The sequence below is a fragment of the Nycticebus coucang genome, chromosome 9 (genome assembly GCF_027406575.1).
Source record: "Nycticebus coucang isolate mNycCou1 chromosome 9, mNycCou1.pri, whole genome shotgun sequence".
NCBI lineage: Eukaryota > Metazoa > Chordata > Mammalia > Primates > Lorisidae > Nycticebus > Nycticebus coucang.
The window spans coordinates 61,129,680-61,152,455 of NC_069788.1; the positions used below are offsets into that span (position 1 = coordinate 61,129,680).

General features: G+C 39.5%; 1 protein-coding gene across 2 annotated transcripts in view; it reads right to left on the reverse strand.

The window, feature by feature from the left end:
* RNF144B (ring finger protein 144B) overlaps positions 1 to 22,776 on the reverse strand; it is a 178,504-nt gene that overhangs the window by 68,637 nt on the left and 87,091 nt on the right. The window contains exons 1-2 of one of the 2 annotated variants that reach the window (XM_053600918.1): positions 16,768 to 16,918; positions 4,947 to 5,147 (exon numbers count right to left, since the gene is read on the reverse strand). In XM_053600918.1, coding sequence (XP_053456893.1) covers positions 4,947 to 5,111 — 165 coding nt within the window. In that variant the 5' untranslated portion in view covers positions 5,112 to 5,147; positions 16,768 to 16,918. Of the gene's footprint in view, positions 1 to 4,946; positions 5,148 to 16,767; positions 16,919 to 22,776 lie in introns of those variants that run through there. The other variant, XM_053600919.1, reaches the window with a different exon arrangement.

Below are 22,776 nucleotides of genomic sequence, written 5' to 3' on the forward strand. Positions count from 1 at the left end.
TTCTGTCTCTATCCTAACTGCTCGTCTCCAGGTGTCTCAGAATAGAAGTGAGGTTGAAATCATTTGTATAATTCCTGTTCTATAAAAGACTGCTGAGGAAGCCTGGGGTATCTTTATAGGACTTCCTTTCTCTAAAACATTTTTGAAAAATAGAATAGTTCAGTTGGAACTTAGGAAAAAAAGGAATACTGACAATACAAACTTACTATGGGGTTGGCACCGTCCTAGATGCTTTAGTAGAATTCTTATTCAATGCCTCCTAAAATACTCTAAGATAGCTATTATCAACCCCTCCCTCTCTCTCTCTCTTACAGGAGAGGAAACCAAGGTTTAGAGAAGTCAAAGAACTCGCCCAAATTCATACACCATTAAATGGCAAAACCTGAACTTGAGTCTGGGTCTTCCTGCCTCCATTGTCTGCACTCTTAACAACTATACCATGCCACAGGGGAGAAGTGGAGGTGGGAAGGGCAAAGGGCATTCCTTTCTCCTCATGCAGATGTCAGAACTCAGGAGAGAACTACTCCAGGTCCTCTGCTTCATTTGTAAGTTACCAACCTGTGTGTGTGCACATGTACACGTATGCACACATTGGTGATGCAATATTCCCAAATTGTAAATGTTTCTGCTAGGATTTGGACATGCTTTGTCTGTCCCCATTAAAACTCATGTTTAAATCTGATCCCCAATATGGTGGTGTGGGGAGATGGGGTCTAACAGAAGGTGTCTGGGTCATGGGGTGGATACCTCGTGAATTGCTTGGAGCCATTCTCATGATAGCAAGTGACATCTCACTCTGGGTTATTAATTCTTGCAGGACTGGATTCGTTCCCATCAGAGTGTGTTGTTATATAGACCAGAAGCCCCTGCAGTTTGGTCTCTTTCCATGTGTCTGCTTCCCCTTGGCCCTTCTCTGGACCATGTTTCAACCTAACATGTGGGCCTCACCAGACAGCCGCACTATGCTTCTCAGACTTCCCTGCCTGCAGAACCATGAGCTAAATAAACCTCTTTTCTTTATAAATTACCCAGTCTCAGGTATTCTGTTAAAGCAACACAAAATAGACTAAGACAGTCTCCTAAGCCATCTGTGGGTTTTTCTTAAAGGTCACCCAACAGGCCTCAAGGGAAAGAAGGGCTTGGTCTAAAAAGTTTTATATTTCCTCTTACTTTTCAAACATTGGAAAATCCATTTGGCTCAGAGAAATGAATAGTTAAAGGAGTTCTAACTACCTAGAGCCAACAGAATGTAATGGAAAAATGGCAAAAATATGGCTGGACTTTATTTTCTTTTTGCTCAGCACATCCTGTCTTTAATCTGGAAGGTAAATAGGCCACGCCCAACATACCAATTCTTTTCAGGTGAAATTATCTAGGTTATAAAAACAAGCAACAACTGTGTTTTTATTATTCCTTAATTCATGGCTGACAGAAATCATTTTCAAAAAAAATCAGAGGCAAATATTGTCCACAGGGATCAAACCTATGAATTTCTACATCGATAACTGCCTTTGGTGAATTTTTTTCTTTCACTTTAATTAACATTGTGTGGCACTATCTGAAAGAGAGCATTGCAAAAGCCAGAAAAGGAAAATTTTAATTTTCATACTTGGGTTGTTTAAATCTATAGGCAAAAAAAGAGAGACAGATAGATACTCTTTGCATATCAGTAGCAGACTAACATCCCTGAGATATTTAACCTTCAGAATAGAACAAGTAATTCTGGCACATCCCTCTCCCTGTAATCCCAACATATCAATTTCTTTGACTCAGTAATACACCTAATCATCTAAGTCTTCTGTCATGCTAGTGACAGCTACGCCCATTTTTTGTCTTATATATGCAGCTTCCCTTGCTTTATATTTTCTTCTATAGATTGAAACTGAACAAATAGCCTATAGAAACCATCCTCACAGAGAGAACACCCTTTAACAAGAAACTAGATAATACTGATGGTTAGTTTGAAGCAATGTCTATTACGTTCCTTTCTCTGGATGTCATTTAAATCAAGAATTACCTACATGAAATAATTTAAAGCAGTGTTCTGCAGAACACCAGTTGTAGGCAAGTTAATATTTGTTTCACATTAAAAGGTGGCATGATCATCCAAAGTTAAATGAGGTCCCCCCTGCTTTCCTTTTAACCACAGATTTCACAGAGCCTGTAAGATGCAAATGTGCATTACATTCCTCCAAGAAAGGAACAGAGAACATAGCAGTTTTCAAGCTAATTTGACTATGGAACACTTTATTCAAGGACCCTCTCGGTTCATAGAGCTGGTGGCCCATAGAACACACTTGGGGCAGGTGGGGGTGGGAATCAATGTAAAGGGTAGGTCTGTCTGAAGACAGAGAATGGACGGTCAACACTCAATGATCAAGTCAACTTCCCACATCTGTCCATTCTGCACTCCCAGATTAGATGGCACCCATATCTGGAACACTGTGAAGGGTCATTTTACACATGAGAATCAGAGGCCCGAAGAGACTATTCAATTACACAGCTCAATTAGAGTAGAGCTGGAAATGGAGCACAGTGATCTCAGAAACAAAATGAATTTAAGCTCACAGCAAAATGGTCAGGGATACCTCTCAGAGAAAACAGAAAAAAGAATGTTTTTAAAGCTTTATTAAATCTATGGAAAATACACCAGTATAACACCAAATTTAGTGGAGAAAGACCATTATATTTGGACACTCCCCAGGGACAAGGTGGGGTGGCATTCTTAGTAAAACCAGTAAAATCCATTTTTTTTTTTTTGAGACAGGATCTTGCTCTGTCACCCAGGCTAGAGTGTAGTAGTATGATCATAGTCTACTGCAACCTCAAATACCTATGCTCAGGTGATCCTCCTGCCTCAGTTTCCTGAATAGTTGGGACCACAGGCGCATGCCACCACACTTGGTTAATTTATTTTTATTTTTATAGAGATGCCATTCTTGCTATATTGCCCAGGCTAGTCTCAACTTCTGGCTACTTTAGCTTACCAATATGCTGGGATTATAGGCAAGAGGCACTCTGCCCAACCTAAGACTATCTTAAATGTATGGTAGGCACAAAAATCTTTCCCAGCCAATAACTGGGAGATGTCATCCAATCCTATTTAAAAGTGGGAAAGTAGTACTATATGGCATATCAAAAAAAGGTTACAAATTTCTTGTCAGTCTTAAAAATGCAAAACATATTTGATATCTTTAATTTGAATGCAAATTAATGCCTGAGAATATTAGACACCTTTTTAAAATTTTTTTTAAAAAAAGAAGAAATAAATCTCTAACCAAAAGAGAGTTATAGTATTTCAAGTAAATCTGATTCTAATTGCAAATTTACAGACATTAATGTAATCATATACAACTTATTACAGTAGAACCTCTGTCCCCACCCACGGGACTGTAACAAACTGGTCAACATACAGAGGTGGTCAACATAAGAAACTAAGCCTACTGTACTGATCCATACATGTGGTACATGTCCAGTCTATGAAAAGGAGGTGGACTTAGGAAGTGATCAGTGCAGGGAAGTGGTCAACTACCGAGGTTCTTTTGGCAAACCATAGGTAATGGGGTAATAAGACACCAGAGAAGATTAATATTTATAGGTACAAAAAGTTTCAAAATTGGAAGGATACCAAAAGTGTCAAGCCATTTGACTTTTCTGCTTTTGAGCACTCCCTACCAATGTAAAAATATGAATCTAAATGCCAGAATAATCTAATTATACTAACTCCTCCTCCCAAATTGCTGATAGAGAAATAAGCAGCAATTGTGCTGTTTTTAATTAGGAACTAGAATGCCTTCAAACAATGATATGACAAGTGAATACACATATGAAACACAACCTTTACTTAGGTATTCTTCACCCAACACTGACGCACAAACTTGAATTCTGCACTTTAAATCTCACAGCAAAAACTGAATTCCATGCTCTGCTTTAAATATCAGAAACCCTCAGGGGAAAATTTCCACCCCGGTTTTCAGCAAATGTTGCTTTGACTCATTTGTTTCAAGGATTAGCAAGGGTCTGAAACATGTGTTAGAATGTCAGAGAAATAATCATTTTTGAAGGATGGCCTTCAGAAACAAAGCCAGACCAAAGAAAATTGAAGTTGCTTTGAGATGACAAAGCTGTTTCCTCACTTCTTATAAAGCAGCACACAGAGAAGATGAGGAAGAAGACGCAGCACAAATATTACTCTGCAGTGAGGCCTGCTCCTGACCCCCTTCTTAAAACTGCAGCATCTGGTCAGCCCTGCATGCCTGTATAATTTCCTTTGATAAAAATCTAAGGTCGTAAGAACAAGAACCTTAACTGGGTTTTGTTTCTTTAACTGATAAATCCTGGTGCCTACAACAGCTCCTAGGACATAGCAGCTGCTCTATAATGCTGATCAATTAACAAACAATATTGTTCTTTGTCATCTTTGAATCCTGTAGGAGCTCATCAGTCTGTTTCTTATCCTTATACCTTAACCAGCCAACCTTCAAGGAAGGGTCACAAGCATTGATATCAGTGTCACACTAAGAGACAAGCAGATTCCTGCAGATCACAATGACCACATGATGATGATCTACGAAGATTCAGTAAAGTAAACTACTACCTGATTTCTCCATAATTTAAAATACTGGATGAGCTTCTTACAGATGATACTTAACTAAAGTATTCAAAAATTTTTCTATTTTGTTCCTTAACTAGAAACGTAAGAACAGAAAGACTATTTATTCAATCAATAATGACATTTCGAATGTACATGATACTTACAACAAGTAAACATCGGACTTACCATTCAAGATAGTATTTGGAGACAGAACCCAATGCGGATTGCTTTCCAAAGCAAGATCGCATCGTGCCAAACTCTGGCTTCTCAGTATGCCATAGACATGTATCTCATACTTTTATAACATTTCTTTTTGGATTTTCTCATAATGAAAGCATTAAAGAAAACTTACAGCTGTGCAAAACATGCACCGGCATTCCTGGAGTGTGGTCATCTTATCCAGAGACTGTTCACACAGGCAGAGTTTGCAAGTGACAAGTGGGGCCAAAGCCAGGTCTCCAGACATGGGATTTTCAGCAGTCATGGTGAGACAGGGGAGCCTACCAACTGAGCCCATCAGCCTGTCTTCTGCCTTCTTCAGTCTCCTTGGACCCTATAGAAAGACCAGAAAAATCCAAAGCAGAGAATGTTACGTCCATTGATCTATTCTTTAACCAACACACGTGGGCACCAGCAGAGAAAACCCTCAACCTTGGTGGTCTCTAAACATCCACCTAATGTATTTCTGAGAATCATGAGCTAGAGAGCCTGTTACCTTGGCAAGGTGTTCCTGACATCCTGTTTTCAAGCTGACCTCACTGTCTTGCTAGATATCACATGAGCTATAGAAATTAGAAGACCACTATGAAGGGGGGGTAGGAATGTAGAGATGTTGGTCGAAGGTAAAAAGTTTCAGTTAGACAAGATAAGTAAGTTCCAGTAAGTTCTGGGAATCTCTTGTGAAGCATGGGGACTAGGGTTAGTAATAATATTATGAAGTGTATACTTGGAAATAGCTGAAAGTAGATTTTGAATATTCTCACCACAAAAAAGTGATTATATGTTAATTAGCTTGATTTCATCTTTTTACAATGTAGAGACGCATCACATTATATACCACAAGTATATGCAATTGTTATTTATCAATTATACCTTAATAAAGCAGGAGTGGGAAGAAACCACTACTATGAACAAGCACTTCATTTAGGTATTCTATTGTACAATGCCAAATTCAACAGATTCAAAAAGACTTAGAAATAGAGTGTCTCTCAAAAAGTTAAACAAAGAATCACCATACGATCCAGCAATTCCTCTTCTGTGTATTTACCAAAAACAATTGCAGGCAGGCTATCAAAGAGATATTTGTACAACCAAACCCACAGCAGCATTATTCACATTAGCCAAAAAGTGGAAGCAACGCAAGTGCCATCAAGAATGAGCAAAATGTGATATATACACACATGAAATGAAAAACAGTGAAATTCTGATACATGGTATAATATGCATGAACCTTGAAGACATTATGCTAAGCGAAAAAAGCCAGACAAAAATATAGCAAATATCATGTGATTTGCCCTTGTAAGTGGTACCTAGAATAGTCAAATTCGTGGAGACAAAAAGTAGAGTAGAAGTTCTCAGGGGCTGGTGGGAAGGGAAAATGATGAATTAGTATATAATGGGTATAAAGTCTCTCCTTGGGATAATGAAAAATAGTGGTAAGCATACACAACACAGTGACTATACTTAACATCACTGAACTGTACACCTAACATGACTGAAATAGTAAATTATATATATTATATATAAAATTTCTCCCCAATAATTTTTTAAGTAGGATGTCAGCATTGCATTCCTTCACATATATTATTTCATATAAACTTTCACAACCATAATGATTTTCTTCATACTATATATTAAACTGAGGTACTGAGAAGTTAAGTAATTGGCCAACGTTCCCAGAACTTGTACATGGCACCAAATAGAAACATCCATCTTCTGAGGCCAAGCTGAGTGCCTGACCTACCACACCAAAGCTGCCTTATGCATGGATGTTCTGGGAGGGATGAAGCAGAAGAAGAAAAAAGGACAAAGAAGAATGAGAGTTGAGGTCCGTGACTACAGCTATCTTTAAGGTCACTGAAGTACAATGCACGAGGCATGACATAAGAAAAGATAGCTTTATACTGAAATATAAAAATTACAACCAAGTCCTTTTGTTAGATTATTTTTATTCAGAATCTTTATATTTAAAAGAAGTGAAATAATTGTAAAAATGATCTTCCTGGGCGGCGCCTGTGGCTCATTGAGTAGGGCGCCGACCCATATGCCGAGGGTGGCGGGTTCAAACCCAGCCCCGGCCAAACTGCAACAAAAAATAGCGGGGCATTGTGGCGGGCGCCTGTAGTCCCAGCTGCTTGGGAGGCTGAGGCAAGAGAATCGCGTAAGCCCAAGAGTTAGAGGTTGCTGTGAGCCGTGTGACGCCATGGCACTCTACCCGAGGGCAGTACAGTGAGACTCTGTCTCTACAAAAAAAAAAAAAAAAAAATCTTCCTCCGTATTCATATTTTATATCACATCAAGAAATTTCAGGACTGAGTATGGTGGCTCATGCCTATAATCCTACCACTCTGGGAGGTCGAGGCAAGTGGATTGCTTGAGCTCAGGAGATCGAGACCAGCTTGAGTAAAAGCAAGATCTCATATCTAAAAATAACCAGACACGCGTTGTGGGGGGTGCCTGTAGTCCCAGCTACTCGGGAGGCTGAGGCAACAGAATGGCCTAAGCCCAGGAGTTGGAGGTTGCTGTGAGCTGTGACACCACAGCACTCTACCAAGGGCAATAAAGTGAGACTCTGTCTCAAAAAAAAAAAAAGAAAAGAAAAAAGAGAAAGAAATGTCATGCTCTGATCAAATAATAGCAAAATCTTAAAGTTCTTAAATTATTAAGAAATTTGGCCAATTCTAATAAATTCTGCCATAGAAATAACTACAAATACCCCTCCCGCAACAAGAACCAGACTCTCTTCTTTTTAGACAAAAGAAATTACTTTACATTTGCTATCTAGACCCACAGTGGCCTAAGTCTCAATATACATACAGGTATACAAATAGTAAAACAATGGAGGAAACAACAAACTGGATTAGATGGAAAAGAAAAAAAGAAAAAAAAATCAATGAGATCTTTGCTTCTCAATTTGTGCACATTAAGTTTCTTAATGTCAGGCTGGGTGTAGTGACACACACCTGTAAGAGGCCATGGCAGGAGGATTGCTTGAGACCTGGAGTTCAAGACCAGCCTGAGCAAAAGTGAGACACCCCCACCCCCATCTCTAAAAAAAGACGGGCGTTGTGGCAGGTACCTGTAGTCCCAGCTACTGGGGAGGCTGAGGAAAGAGGATCATCACTTGAGCCCAAGAGTTTGAAGTTGCTGTGAGCTACGATGCCGTAGCACTCTACCCAGGGCAACAAAGTGAGACTCTCTGTCTCAAAAAAAAAAAGATGTTTCTTAATGTCATACCTGAAAGAGTCAACAGTTACTAACTCTAGTAATCTAAAGTGTTTACAGCTTCTTATCTACTCCTTGAGTAGCAGAAGATGTGATTCAAAATAAATTACATAGGACACTAACCAATAATTAGTTTCCATATGAAAAATGTGCTCCTTCTTGGCAAAAGCCCAATAATGTTTGAGACAATGTTCTTATTCCATTACCTATTGAGGAGCAAGCTTCCAAGGGCAGATTCAGTTCAAATGGGCCTTTATAGCAAATCCAAGATTTTGATGTTTTTTTAAAAAAAACTCTCTTTAGGGTGAACATAGAGGTAAAAATAAAGAATTTTTCCTTTTCTCTCTTCTCAGTTCATGCTCAGACAGCTATCACCAGTTGGTTTCTGCCAGACTCCCCAGCTCATAGCACGCAGTCCCACCAGCTTCACCCACCTGCAATCTTCTCATCTCTATTTTCTCAACACTGCTCCTACAAGCCATTCTAAATTATCTTTCCCTCAAAAAGAGAAATCTCAATTGAAATGAGAAGAAATGTAGTCAGTAAATACTTCCTCAGCAGGAAAGATGGAAAATGGCACAGTCCAGAATCATCCCACACAATCTTCAATTACCCTTAAGAGCCCTTCAGAGGAAGCTGATGTGAATCGTTGATCCTTCTGTTTTAACCTAGCAGGATCTAGATACTCTCTGAGAAAAACGTAAATATTTCTCACAGATTTACCCTATATCGTAATGAAGGAGACATTAAGCAGGTCACATTTTTAACATGCTGTTGAAAAACAAAAGCATAATCACATACCTCTTAGAAATTAATTGGATACTCTGGAAAAACAAAGACATAATTGGATACCTCTAATAATACTCTCAATTTTATCCATAATTGGACATCAATAATCAGATATCCCTTAGAAATAGTTGTCTTTGTAAGGCAGAACTAGAAACTATATGAACCAAGGCCATCTGAAACATCATCTTATCTTTTGCCATATGCATAACCATTTACTCCTTAGTTTGTGTGTTATATGCCTATAGGCTATGAAATTAAAGTTATAAAAAGTATAAAGATAAAATATATTTTATATAAAAAAGTATTTTTATGACATAAAAACCTTTCACATAGCAGAGATGCATTTTGTCCTAAAAAAGATTTCCAAGCATTCCAACATTCAGAACTTGTGATTCAGTGAGATAGAGGAAAGAAGTCACATATTTCATCTCTTTGAGATGTGAACAATCCAAAATGAAACTTCAAAAAGAAGTGCTTTATTTTTATGTGTACAGTAGCACCAATTCCCTAAAGTGATGACTATCCAACATTTTTCAAGCAATAAAATTCTACAAAAACAAAAATCTCAGGCAAGCACCCACTGTAGAAAAGAGATTAAGGTGGCCTAGTGCCAGCTCAGTAGTGGGAGATACAGGAGGACCCCTGACCCTCCCCTCCTCAGCAGCCTCCCAGCCACCATCACAAAAGCCTGAGGCTTCATCACCACCCAGTGAAAAACAGCCCTTTAGTTTTTTACTTTGGGCAAAATCAACAATGGATGTTTAACAAAATGAATGATGCACAGCAAGCACTTCATCAAAAACAGAATACCAAACAAGAAACCTTTTCATCACTGATGGAAGAGCTTGATTTCCAAGGGAGAAGTAAACAGGAGAATCTCTCCAGAATATCGCTACTGATTTCCCCACATGTAGATGTCTGTGAAAAGCTTCCAAGGTCTCTTTGTGTTTCTTCACTTGTGTTGTGTTAAGATTCTCCAGTCCCTGGCCAGGCACAGTTGCTCACGCCTGTCATCCTAACACCACTGTGGAAGGCCAAGGTGGGAAAATTGCTTGAGGTCAGGAGTCTGAGACAGCCTGAGCAACAGAGAGACCCCACCTTTATAGGAAAAATTAGCCAGGCACAGTGGCATATACTTATGGTGCCAACTACTGGGGAGGCTGAGGAAGGAAGATGGCTTGCTTGAGCCCAGGAGTTTCAGGTTGCACTGAGCTATGGAGATGCCATTACACGCTAGCCTGGAAGACAGAGTGAGATTCTGTCTTAAAAAAAAAAAAAAAAATCCCTGGGCGGTGCCTGTGGCTCAAGGAGTAGGGCGCAGGTCCCATATGCCAGAGGTGGCGGATTCAAACCAGCCCTGGACAAAAACTGCAAAAAAAATCCCCCAGTTTCTACAAATAAAAACCACAAATAATAGAACCTCACTTCCATCCCCTCACCCAAAGTACTTAGTAAACAGTGTGAAACTTGGAGGACTGATGACATGCTCCCAGCTCCTCCTGTCTGTCCCATGAAGGGAGCCCAGCATTTCACACCCACTCACTCCCCTCCAGGTTTCAAGAAAAAAAGACTTCATTCCAGACAGATGCTAACTCACTCCTACCAGGTTTGCTCAACCTGTTCCACCTCATACCTCACATTTTTATCTCAAGTAAGAAAGTGACTTGAATTATTCACCTTACCACTTGCTTTTAAAAGGCAGCAATTATAATTCCTTTTACAGTTATTACAGATGTGCCTCTCACTGGGTGTCAAGAACCCCTTGGGAAAAGAATTTTGGCAGAGAAGGAAGGGGCATGTAGGAAAGAAGTGAAACCTGACAGCTGCCTTCAGATTTAAATTTCCAAGATTGGTAGACTTTCCACTTGCTTACATACACCTAACAGGACAGATTGGCTGTGCCACGTAAGGAAAGAAAGCCACACTAAAAATCTGATTTTGCATCAAATCACTACAAAAGGAGAATTGCATTTCTACCTGCTGTCTGTGTCTCCTACACAACAAAGTGCTCATTATGTGAGAAGTACTATCTGATAGGAAGGAACAGGAAAGTCCCTTTTTCCCTGTTTTCATTAAAGTTGCCAAAGAAAGGCATACCTCAGAAACTGGGCTGCAAGCACAGGATGTATAAGGAATTTTCATATTCTGCTGGTGGCCTGAAAAGCAATCTGGTCCAAAAATGCTCAGGGTAGGAGAGCTGACATTCAAAGTATTTTTAACTAATGTAGTTTATGCCTATTTGACTATCCAAAATCAAAAGTTATCTCTATGCACAAAAAGATAATGTAATTGGAAAGGACAATGTTTTATCAGGATACTTACATAGTTATTTAGGAATTTTTACATCGTCATACAAAAAGTTTAAAATTCAGAAAAATTGCCAAGGCACAACTAAAGAAACTAAGAGAAATAGAAAGCTACCAAAATGAATCAGTTGGGTATTACTGATATAGCAAAATATTTAATGTAAGTAAAAATCCAGCTGATCTGTGCTAAAGTGGTAATTCTAGGCTATACTCTGAAACTCTAAAAGTTATTTAAGAACAAAGGACAAAACAGAAATGGAGACTCCCTGAATACTCTCAAAATGTTTCTGGGTTCTTATAAGACATTGAGCCTTGTCTGTGGAGTAGCTGGAGTAACAGATGTGAGTGTATGGGAGGAACCAGGAGAGGCAAGGGTTTTCAGGAAGGATAAAAGGTGGGGAGGTAAGGCTGAAGTGTTGCCTGGTACAGTGGAGAAATATTCTCAGAAAGCCAATATTCTCATAGAGCAGACAAAAGCACCAATCTAAAATTTCCATCTCTGCCCTCTTGGGAAAGCTAAGAACAAAACACAAGGCAACTGGCTCTCATGCAACACAATCTGAAAATTAGTATTGTGTTAATCTTGGCACTTCTGCCCAATACAGTGTTTATTTAGCTACTGGTTCTTAACAGAAACTATGAGTGGCTGGGTCTAACAAAGAACTGACCATCATCAGCCATTAGTTGAAGTGTGGCCTTCAATACAATCTGGAATGGAAGGCAGACCTGCTGAATGGTGGCAGGAGCAAGAAGAGGGACAATGAGTGCTGGTGTTACATGGGGCAGGGACTTATGGCAGCCCTCCTTACTGGACAGTGCTGGGTTCTACTTCCTGGTTACATCTCTGACCAGCTCTCCGGTCATCCAGGGACAAGATGAAACAGTGCGGAAAGTTCTAATATGCACCCTGCAAGGACAGACATGACCTTATGGAAACATGGGCAGCCTCATTCAGCAGTCAGAAAAATACAATTGCTCAAGTATATTTTATATCTATTTACATGTAATTACTTTTCAAAAGAATAATGCTCAGGGCCAATGAGTACGTGCATGGTATCATACATAGGATACTTTGTCATTGTTTGAAAAAATAAAATAGCCTCGAAAATATACTCTAGCATAAGCAAACCTAGGAAATACTTAGTGAGGAAGTAAACATTCACCTCCTTATGCCCTATAAGCTGGCAGGGTCATAAAACATTGTTTATCACTGTGGTTGGAAAGGGGACTTCTCTGGTCTCTCCAGTTTCCCAGTTTCATTCAGAGGAAAGCAAGGAATGGAAAAGCACGTCAGCCTACGATTCCTTAGTTTTAATGTTTCATCTCAACAGTTTATAGGATGGCAATAACTTTGTGACTTGGAGACTAGAACTGATATACAAATACATCCTATTAACGTTTTTGTGATAAAAAGGACAGACACTCCATCAGGAAGGAAAAACATCTTCAATTTTAGGAAGAACTATTTTCTGAATAGTTCCTCTGCTTTCTGAAAATAGGTTATAAATAAAGTCCAACTATTTTAATGAGATTTAATTTTTTTCCTACAGAATGTATATTGGAAGAGATATGCTAGCATGGCCAACAACATACATGACATTGTGATAAGCTAACTCTAAACCCTATAGAATACAGAGCATCTGAAATATCATTTTAACATTTGCAAAATGCTGCTCATTTTTCTAAAAAGCACATTTCTTATTTCTTGCCTTCTTTCCGTGTTCTCATTATATACTACAGGGTAAGGCCCAAGAGGCAGAAATCCATTCCCAGCTTTCCTAACAATATAATTGTATCAAAGAAGGTACCAGTGAATAGAAGAATAGCAGCTCAATGATAATTTTGGCATTGTAACTTTACATTTATTGTGGTAGCTCCTTCTTCAACAAAAACACTGTGCCCTACCCACTCCTTCAGTGGTTCCCCTGCCTCCCACAATTATTCACACAGCCCTGCTGAGTAATTTTCTTCCCCCTACCTGGCATAACAACAAAGCTCAGATTCAGGAAGAACACCACTCAAAGGCAGGTCAGACAATGATGTAATTAACTCAAGGAGAAGTGCTATTACAGAGAGCTTCATGGAGTAAGAGGCTGATTTCTTGTTTAAGACATTATCAGGAAAACTACAGTCACAAAAGCATGAATATCTAAATCAAAAATTTTTCTCCAAATGAATAAAAGCATATGTAAATATTACCCCCTTTTATGAAATTTAAAAACTTCACATTGAAATTTTAATTAGAAACAAATTTAAAACCAGTTTGGAAGAGGAATCTCCTCTGTCCCATGCTGATCAAGGTGCAAGGTGTGTATTTTACAACAGGAATCCATAACACAGGGAACAAAGTCAACCCCTAAAGATGCAAATTATACTCTTAAGGTGCCAGAGATACAAAGGTGATTAAAGGCAGCCCCTACTTATGGGGATAAACTAGTTGAAGTTGTCAACAGATGACTTCAAGTGGGTTTATGGCTTCAGCCACAAGTCTAGCAAAGAGGGAAAAATCTCGTTCTGTCTTTCCAAGAAAGGCAAAGAATAAGTTGACTAAGAGCTGGGATTCAAACTCATGACTTTAGAGGAATTAGAAACCAATGAGACATGGCTTTCAAAATATGTTCCTGACAGATACTACAAGCCATGTAATCAGAAGTATTTCCAGCTGTGAACAGGAGAGGTATATTTCACTTAGTGTTTTCAGTTCAAGAAAGGGAAATGAGACAGTAAATGAGAAATTTTTCATTCCATGTTGCAGAAGCATTGTAACTTTTTCTTTAACGTATAGTTTTACGTTTTTTAATAACTACTACAGTATGATACATTAAGTTGAGAACTACTTGTCCATCAAGTAAATAGCAAATGCCAAAATTAATAAAAATAAAACACTAGTCCAAGACCTCCCACATACACCTAAAAGTGAAAAATAAATTAAAATAGCTAAATAAACTTGTGTGCTGCTACGCCTCTTCAAATTATTTAATGTTCAAGTGGCATCAGAGAAACATGACCTAAAAGAAAAATGAACACGACAACAAATAAATGTCAAAATTGTTTTCATATTGATAAGACAACATGAATTAGGAATTACCACTCTAGCCCAAAGCCACTTCCAAGCCTATGAGAACTTCCTTAGGACAGAGACTATATCATATCTTCATATTCCCAGCATCTAACATATACCTAGCAAATAGTCACTAGTAGAGTAGATAACTTTTCTATTATACATAGAGGATAAAAAATATTTAAGCCCTAGTTCTCATCTATATTCAACTCCAGCCATTCAAAAGCTAAAAATATTGATAATTTTTTGTAGTTAAGGAGCTTCTATAAATTAAGGCATCCTTGGAAGAAATGTCTCGGTACTTAGAAGCAATGGCTGCAGACAGCTACCCCCCAAAGACCAAAGTGGAAAGCATAACTTGTGTGGCAGCTCGGCCCCTTGCCCACATCCAAAATAATCAGTTGCACAAAGTAGGCTTAGTCCCAAAACTTTTCAGACTTTGTTCCTCCACTAACATCTGGGTTCAGCATGATTTCTGACCTCTACCTCAAACTGGAGATTTCAAACACTAAGAACCTAACTCAACAAGAAAGTAATGTCATAAGTCAAGGCCAGGGGAAACACAGAAGCCAGGATTAGCAGAAACACTTCAGAGAAATCATTTTGACACGCACATAAATGTTTCTAAACATCTGAAATACCAATTTTTCAAGAAGGAAATTTTAAATATACTTTCTCAGATTAAAAGTATTCATACTATGAAGAGAAAAATGTTTTCCAGGAAGGTAATGGCCCTACTAGGTAGATAAAATAAGCTTTTTCCCCTTTCTTTCTAGAGAGAACATCCTTTTTTCTTTTTTGTAGAATTTGGCTCCAAAAACCTGGCTCATAAATCTGAGACCCAAAAACCGATTATTTTAAAAAGACATGTCTCAAGTTGACCTAGTTTGGAAGCCTGGATGCCTTTAAATTGCCAATGAACTGAAACCATTCATGAGAATGGGGCTTTTGAATGCTGAGAATGTTCTTTGGAGCTGAGTACAAAGATATTTGGCATAGATGACTATAAATATTTGTAAAACTCTGGGTAAATGGACAGAATTTGACCACACTCAAACCTTACTTCCAGCACAGTAGTGTAGAAGTGAGTTATCTAGGGTGATTGGGGTTTTGGAGGTCGAGTTTTGTTGTTTGTTTTAAATAAAAAGCCAAGCAACACAATTCTGCTACTTGATATCTTTTTCACATTCACTATACATGTTTGCCTGGTACCATTTTACTCATCAAGATAATCAAAGATTACTTTTGAAACAGAGGTGTTTCTCTTTTTCATTTTTCTAACTTTATGCCCACCACAAGAATAAAACACCAGTCAAAGGTATACCAGGGCAGGGCAGGAATTGTGTGAAAACATGACCTTGGATTTCATAGTACAATTATCTCCAAGTAGCTTTGTGGGTCTACTAGAAAGTTTTCTTTTTCTACCTTTCTTTCATCCTCAAGATAGTTTAGAAATATGTTAGGGACTGCTACTTATTAAAAGCATCAGGGTTGGGAAGGAAGGATAAAACAAGGAGGAGGGACCCACAGAAGAATTAGATGTGAAAGGGACCAGAGATCAAGAGGCTCATTTCAGTGAAAGCTGGAGCAGCCAGATACTTTAATTAGTCAGCAACTCAGTTAAAACTGGCCAGGTTCCTTCTGCCTTTTACCCACACTCTAAAAACTGAGTAATCCTAAAGTTCTTTAATTTTGCTTCTGGGCACAGACACCCCTAATCTGCTGCTTCAGAAATGTTAGGTACATTTGTCCTTTAATTCATACTTCTCAGTGTTCAAATAAACACCCAGAAATGCCAAATCAGAAAATACTAATAATCCTATTAGGAGCCCAGAGCTAATGTTTTGATAAGATACATGTGGCAGAAAGCAATAAGAAACTGAGTCCGTAGTGGAAATGTGAAGAAAGAGCATTTTCCCGGAGAAAGGAATTAATGCCAACAAATCTGAATGTGAGGAGTAGATACATCAGGGGCGGGCTTAAAGCAGATTCCCTGAAACTAAAAAGATAAGCAAAAGGTGCCCTGGAAGAGACACCTTTTCCCTGTTGAAAGAGTAATCCGTTTCATTTTAACTTAAATTTGAGAACAGCTTCATGGAATCAGGAGTTTCATTCTGTTTTATCAGCAATTACCTACTTGGTGGAATAATCCCTATAACGTAATGGCCAGGATGCCATGGCTAATAAAACATGCTATTTATAGCTATACATGTCAACATATTGCTATGTATTTCCAAATAACAAAAGGTGATATTAGTCTCCCCCTTAAGACGTAAGGAGGAGTGGTCCAATCTTGAATTTTACAATACAATATTCCATAGAGACTGTTTTACTAGAAATGAAGCTGCTTTCTGTTTTCCTTACAAAGGTATCCATGTTTAAAAGTTAACAGGTGTTTAAAGCATTCAGAAAGAAAATTCAATGCTGTATGCTGTATGATTTAAAAGCACTGAAGGCAGAAAACAAATCCCAAAATCATGGTGTCACAGTAAGTCCCCCGTCCTTTTCTTTCTGTCCAGCACCGTTCCTGTTTTGCAATGCCTGCAGTCTTTAAAAAATCTCACTACACCTACCTGGCAGGAGCTCTGTGTTCCTCCGGCCGCCGGGCTTCTCAACAGCCTCCCTCGCGCGCACGGCCAGCCTGGGCTGCTCGCACACCGGGCAAGAGGAGCTGTTTCATTCTCTCCTTCCTCCTCCGTGCTCTGCGGCTGACAGCTTCACACTTTGCAGGACTGCAACAGGACTGGCGCTCCCGGACCTATTGGTTGGGAGGAGGAGTCCCCAACCGCCTCCTCGCCCTGACTGGCAGCTGCGATGCCCGGGAACCTCGCGGCCCGAGCATGGGGCGCCGTTCGCCAGCGGCGGCAGCAGCGCGTTTATTTACACAGGAAGCTCAGGCGCCGCACTTCCTACTTCCCATCTGGGTCGCGCTTCGTCTGCAGGTGATGGCCTTAATCCTGTGCGAACCGGCCGCCCGTGCGCCCCCGCGCTCCTGCGTCCAGTCCACCTTGTCAGGACCCCTCTCGCGTTTTCCAGGGACGGCTGCTGCAGGAATCCCGAGCAGGGTGTCCGGGCAGCAGCCTTTGGTGCCCTTGTCTTACCCGGACAGGGATAGTTTAGCCCTTGGCCTTCAGCGCCTGCTGCCTCTCTGTCTACACCTGTCCTCGCAGGCCAGCTTTCTTCTCACCCCTTCCCAGCTCTTCACATCTCTTTCCTCTACTTCTAACAGCCGAGACCTGACTTCCCACCTACCCTGAAAACTGTTTCTTATCAAAATACAGCTCGTACCTGATTTGTCCTTTTGCCTCTAATGATAAAATTAGAAGGTAGGCGAATCAAATTAGAAGCAATCTGTTTACCTCCTAAAATATAGGCCCGTCTTTATGAAAGGAAATGAAGTCCTTTGTAATTTAACCGGTTGTACCTTCAATTAAAGAAAAATGTAAACAAGATAATCCAGAAGCTGTGGGCTGCTGTAAAGTATCTTCCTCCCTCTAAAGGGAGAACACTTGAATTGTGTGATGTTTTTAACTCCCCTCCCCCACACACACCCATAGGTCACAATCACAAACCTAAATCTGTTAACTATGCAATTTGGAAGTCACTAATCTGACACAGGAATCTTTCTTTGCTCACTGTGCGACCTCACTCCACTTTTAAACCGACTCTCAGGAATGTGCTTCCTAAAAGGGGCGGGAGGACTCACAAGCCCTTTGTGGAAGGGATCTGTGCACATGCCAGTGAAGTAGCAGCAGCAGGCACAGGTCCAAAGGACACAAGCAAACTGCTGCTTAGCTCTCCATGTGGAAGCAAACCTCTAGGTCAAAGCTAAGTGCCAAAGAACACAGTGTATCTATTAACATGTGTGTGATGCTAGGATCAGCCTACTACTGAGGAAGGAAGAGGAAAAGGGTCAGGATAGATAAGACAGTAAAAGAAACCTCACAGTAGGGACCCAGAATAATATAATTAAGGGTTATTTGAGCTTGAAAAGTCCTTTCAGCTATTTTAGCCTAAACAACCTAATTCTAAAAATAAGAAAATTGATGGCCAGGGAGATTTAAGTGGTTGGCCCAAACCAGATAGGGGCAGAGTGAGAGTGAGGTACATGTTAATGAAAACCACCCCCTCAGGATGTAACCTTCATTCTTAAGTTCTGAGATAATCTATCTCAAGGTATTTTCTTGTATAGTAACTGCTCTTGACAGAAAGAAACTAGGAAATATAAACAAAGCACCTGGAGGAGGTTATTTATTATGGTTGATGCAAATCTTCTGAGCCTTAAACCAAAGTTCAATACAGAGTCCACTTTTTAAATTACCAACCAATTAAGTTATAATCTCTGGTTATCTGGATAAGGGAAGAAGCCGCTGCCAATATGAATAAAAACATAACTTAAGCAATAATCATGCTTCCTGTCATTACAAATATTGTATACACTGAATAACATCACCAGTGATTATTTTTAACCTTGGAAAAATTTTTATAAGTTGCAGTCAAAATTTTATAAGACTAAACAAACATGTTGAATGCTATACTATTAAGTAAACAACCCTTACAGATCTGCCTAAAGAGTCTACAGAGTGAATGAATATTCATCCCCTTGAGCATTTATTTGTCTCCTCCCAGACAAGCTGCTAGGTGCTAGAAGGATAAAGAAAAGTTAGACATGCTCCCTCCCCTCAAAGACCTCTCAATCCAGGGAAGGAGTCAGACAAGCAAATTGATTTTCAGGGTACTGATAGTTGACCCTGAGTGATATGTGATGAGTGAAATGACAAACTTAAGCATGATGTGCTATGAGAACAGAGAAGAATAATTTAAATAAAGGAAGGGGGTTGATGAATCAAAGGAGGCTTCTCTGAGTAAAATGATTTAAATCTGCATCTTCAAGTATCCAAGTGAGGGTGGGGAAGAAGGATGAATCAGGCAGAGCAGACAGCTAGTACAAAGGCTTAGATGTCAGACTTTGGGTAAAGGCTTTTCATCATGCAGAGCTAAGGCTTTCAGAATAAATGAATGAGGGCCTGAACTAATGTAGTGACAACTGGCATGCAAAGGTAGGAAACCAATGGGACTTAGCATCTGATTAGGTGTGGGGGATGAGAGAGAAAGAATAGTCCAGAGTGTTGGCACCACTAAGAATGGGAATGAAAGAAAAGCAGTGGTAAGGAAAATGATGATGATTCAATTTCAAGTCTACAGAATCTGAGGGGCCTCTGGGGAATACTGGAAGAACTGTCTAGTAGGCCATCAATAGAGAAAGATCGGAGGTAGGGAGCCATTTAGGAATTGCCATGTTTTAGGTGGTGGCTACAGATGAGATTACCAAAAGCTAAGATCACCCACAACAGGTAGATGGTGTAGGGAAGCCAAGGCTTTGGTCCTAAACAAAGACTTCTTACCCATTAATTATGTAACCTTAGGCAAATTATTTAACATACTCAAAACTCAGTTTTCTCATCTATAAAATAGGAATGACGATAGTCATCTCATAGGTTGCTGTGAAGGTAAATGACAGGTTCGTAAAGTAGAACCTCTCATTGACATCTGCATGATGGACAGAAATGCCTGCCCTATGCAAGTCTTGGGAGAGTGGGTCAGTGAATGTCACCTCCTCCAATTGTGCAGTACACAACCGCCTCCACTGTATGCTATGGCCCTGGCCTGATACACAAGGCCCTTGTGTATGGCCCTTTCCTTCATTTAAGAAGGAAAGAGTAAAGAAAGGGGCAGAAAAAAGAACCCAAAGAATACAGGTGTTTAAAGAATAGGTAAAAGAGGAGAGTCCTCAAATAAATCTAAAAGTAATTGCTTCATGTAGACTGCAAAAATAAATGTACTATCTGATATCTCAGATGGTATAAAATCCAGACAGTATAATCTGCAGAAATATATTTTAGCATTCTGAGTAATGACATAGTACTACAAATTGTTCACTAGAGATTGAAATCATTTGACCGGCACTATAATGGAAAATCACTTTCTAATCTGAATTCCAGACCTTCCTAGAGAAAAGGCATATAAAATCATGATATTAATGGCAAATAACCCAAATTGTATTAGTAATACAACTAAAGTAAAAAAAGAGAAAAATCAAAATAAATTCAAAGCATAAAGTTTTCTCTGCGTATGAAGCAAAAAAAAAATAATTACTAGATTCTCTATGTGTAAGATGCTGAAATAATATGTATCATAATATGTAATACATAATATATAACAGGTATGCGTTATAAAATACATTATAGTCCTACATAAGAAAAGAATCACAAGTAGGATTTATTCTTTGAAAAATTATTTTCTTTAGTTAATATAAAGAAAAATCAAGATTTGTTTATGAAATTACTCTTCTATTCAACCTTAGAATGTAAATTTGTAACACATACCTTACATTTGACATCTTAATTATTTCCTGTTGTTAAAATGTAAATATTTATTTATTTATTTATTTATTTATTTATTTATTTATTGTTGCAGTTTGGCCGGGGTTGGGTTCAAACCCATCACCCTTGCTATATGGGGCTGGCGCCCTACCCACTGAGCCACAGGCGCTGCCCAAAACGTAATTTTTTTTTTAATGGTTGGTTCAGTTTTGATAAATCAGATGGATGGACCCAAGTACTGGAAAACCAGTTTCTGTAGTAGGTGCAATTCCTTGTCCATGGGAACAGATATAAGGCAAGATCCTGGTGTTCTTTCACTGACAGATTGGTAATTTCTCATTAAACAGTAAGTATAATTTTATTTGTCTGTTTCTGTTATCTCTAATGGGGTTCATCTTACTCATTCTTTCAATATTTGTTGAGTGCAATGCATATAGAACTAAGAGTAAGACATGATACAAAATAAGTCTAAGAATGCCAAAAAATAATATGATAGAAACTATGCCAGAGTTACATTCAGGGTGGCGTAGCAGTCAATGAACAGACTTCAAACTACACAAGACCCAGAAGACATCATCCAGTTACTTGGGGCTTTGATAACAAAAGTTTCACAAAGCTTGAGACAGCTTATTTGGTACTACTGTATACATACAAAAGGCATCTCAATACTTTACAGAGCAAGTTGAAATCTAGGTAAAAGGCATCTCAATACTTTACAGAGCAAGTTGAAATCTAGGTAAAACAGAATAATCTCAAACTGCCATTGCCATTATATTACACAAGAGCCCATAATTACTAGAGATGGACATATGAGTGAGAGAACAAGACTCCAATGGAGTTCAGCACCCTCGTCCAACACCTAACTCTCTCTAGAAAAAAATGACCTCACACTAGCCCTGAATTAAGATCATCTGTGAGAAAGTCAGATGAAATAGTCTCAAGAATCGTTACGTTTGAAAGGCTTGATGTTTGAAAGGCTTGTATTAATCTTTCTACTATTGCCATCTCCTCCAAATTCCCACGTAAGACAACGAATGGGGGAAAGAAATCCCCCAAACAATGTTCCCGTAGTCATCATGCCAGTCATCATGCCAGACAAGATAAACTGGTCCCCCAGTTTATAGGAAGTGAAGCACTCAGTACTGTGCATCCACATCCCACATGGATAGAAAGAATTCTTCTGAATTAAAACACAAAGTATTTCTTAGCCTAACAGATAGGGAATCTCCTTCTTGGAATTAAAGACTCTACCTTACAGAGACCAAATGACTCACAAATAAGAATATTATAGATGGTTGGCTCGGCGCCTGTGGCTCAAGCGGCTAAGGAACCAGCCACATACACCTGAGCTGGCAGGTTCGAATCCAGCCTGGGCCCGCCAAACAACAATGATGGCTGCAACCAAAAAATAGCTGGGCGTTGTGGCGGGCACCTGTAGTCCCAGCTACTTGGGAGGTGGAGGCAGGAGACTCGCTTGAGCCCAGGAGTTGGAGGTTGCTGTGATCTGTGATGCTATGGCACTCTAGCAGGGTGACAGCTTGAGGCTCTGTCTCAAAATAAAAAAAAAAAAAAGAATATTATAGATGGCAAATTTCCAGTGGGACATTATTTCAAAAAATGCCTTAAAACTTTAAGTTTTCTCACTGGGAATGGTGGTTCATGCCTGTAATCCTAGCACTCTGAGGTGGGCTGATTGTCTGAACTCACGAATCTGAAACCAGCTGAGTAAGCGAGACCCTGTCTCTACTAAAAACAGAAAAACTAGCCAGGCATTGTGGCGGATGCCTGTAGTTCCAGGTTTTGGGGAGGCTGAGGCAAGAGGATTGCTGGAACCCAAGTGTTTGAGGTTGCTGTGAGCAATGATGCCATGGCACTCTGCCCAGGGTGACAGAGTGAGACTCTGCTCCCCCCCCCCAAAAAAAAAACAAAACCGTAAGTTTTCTCTATGACCTATATGGCAAATTCCCTTATTTTCCCACCTTCTCCTTGCCCCCGCCCTCACCTGCTCCCTCTTCCCACAAAGCAGTGAATCACCAAATCCCCAGTGAAAAACCAGGAGCCAGATGGAGCTAGCAAATACTACCATCTGCAAAGAAACAAAAGAAACAAAGAAAGAAAAGTGAAGGATGGAAGTCAGGGCTGGATGAAGTATGGAAAGAATAAGAACTACTGGAGGGCATATACAGGTACCTCCAGTGG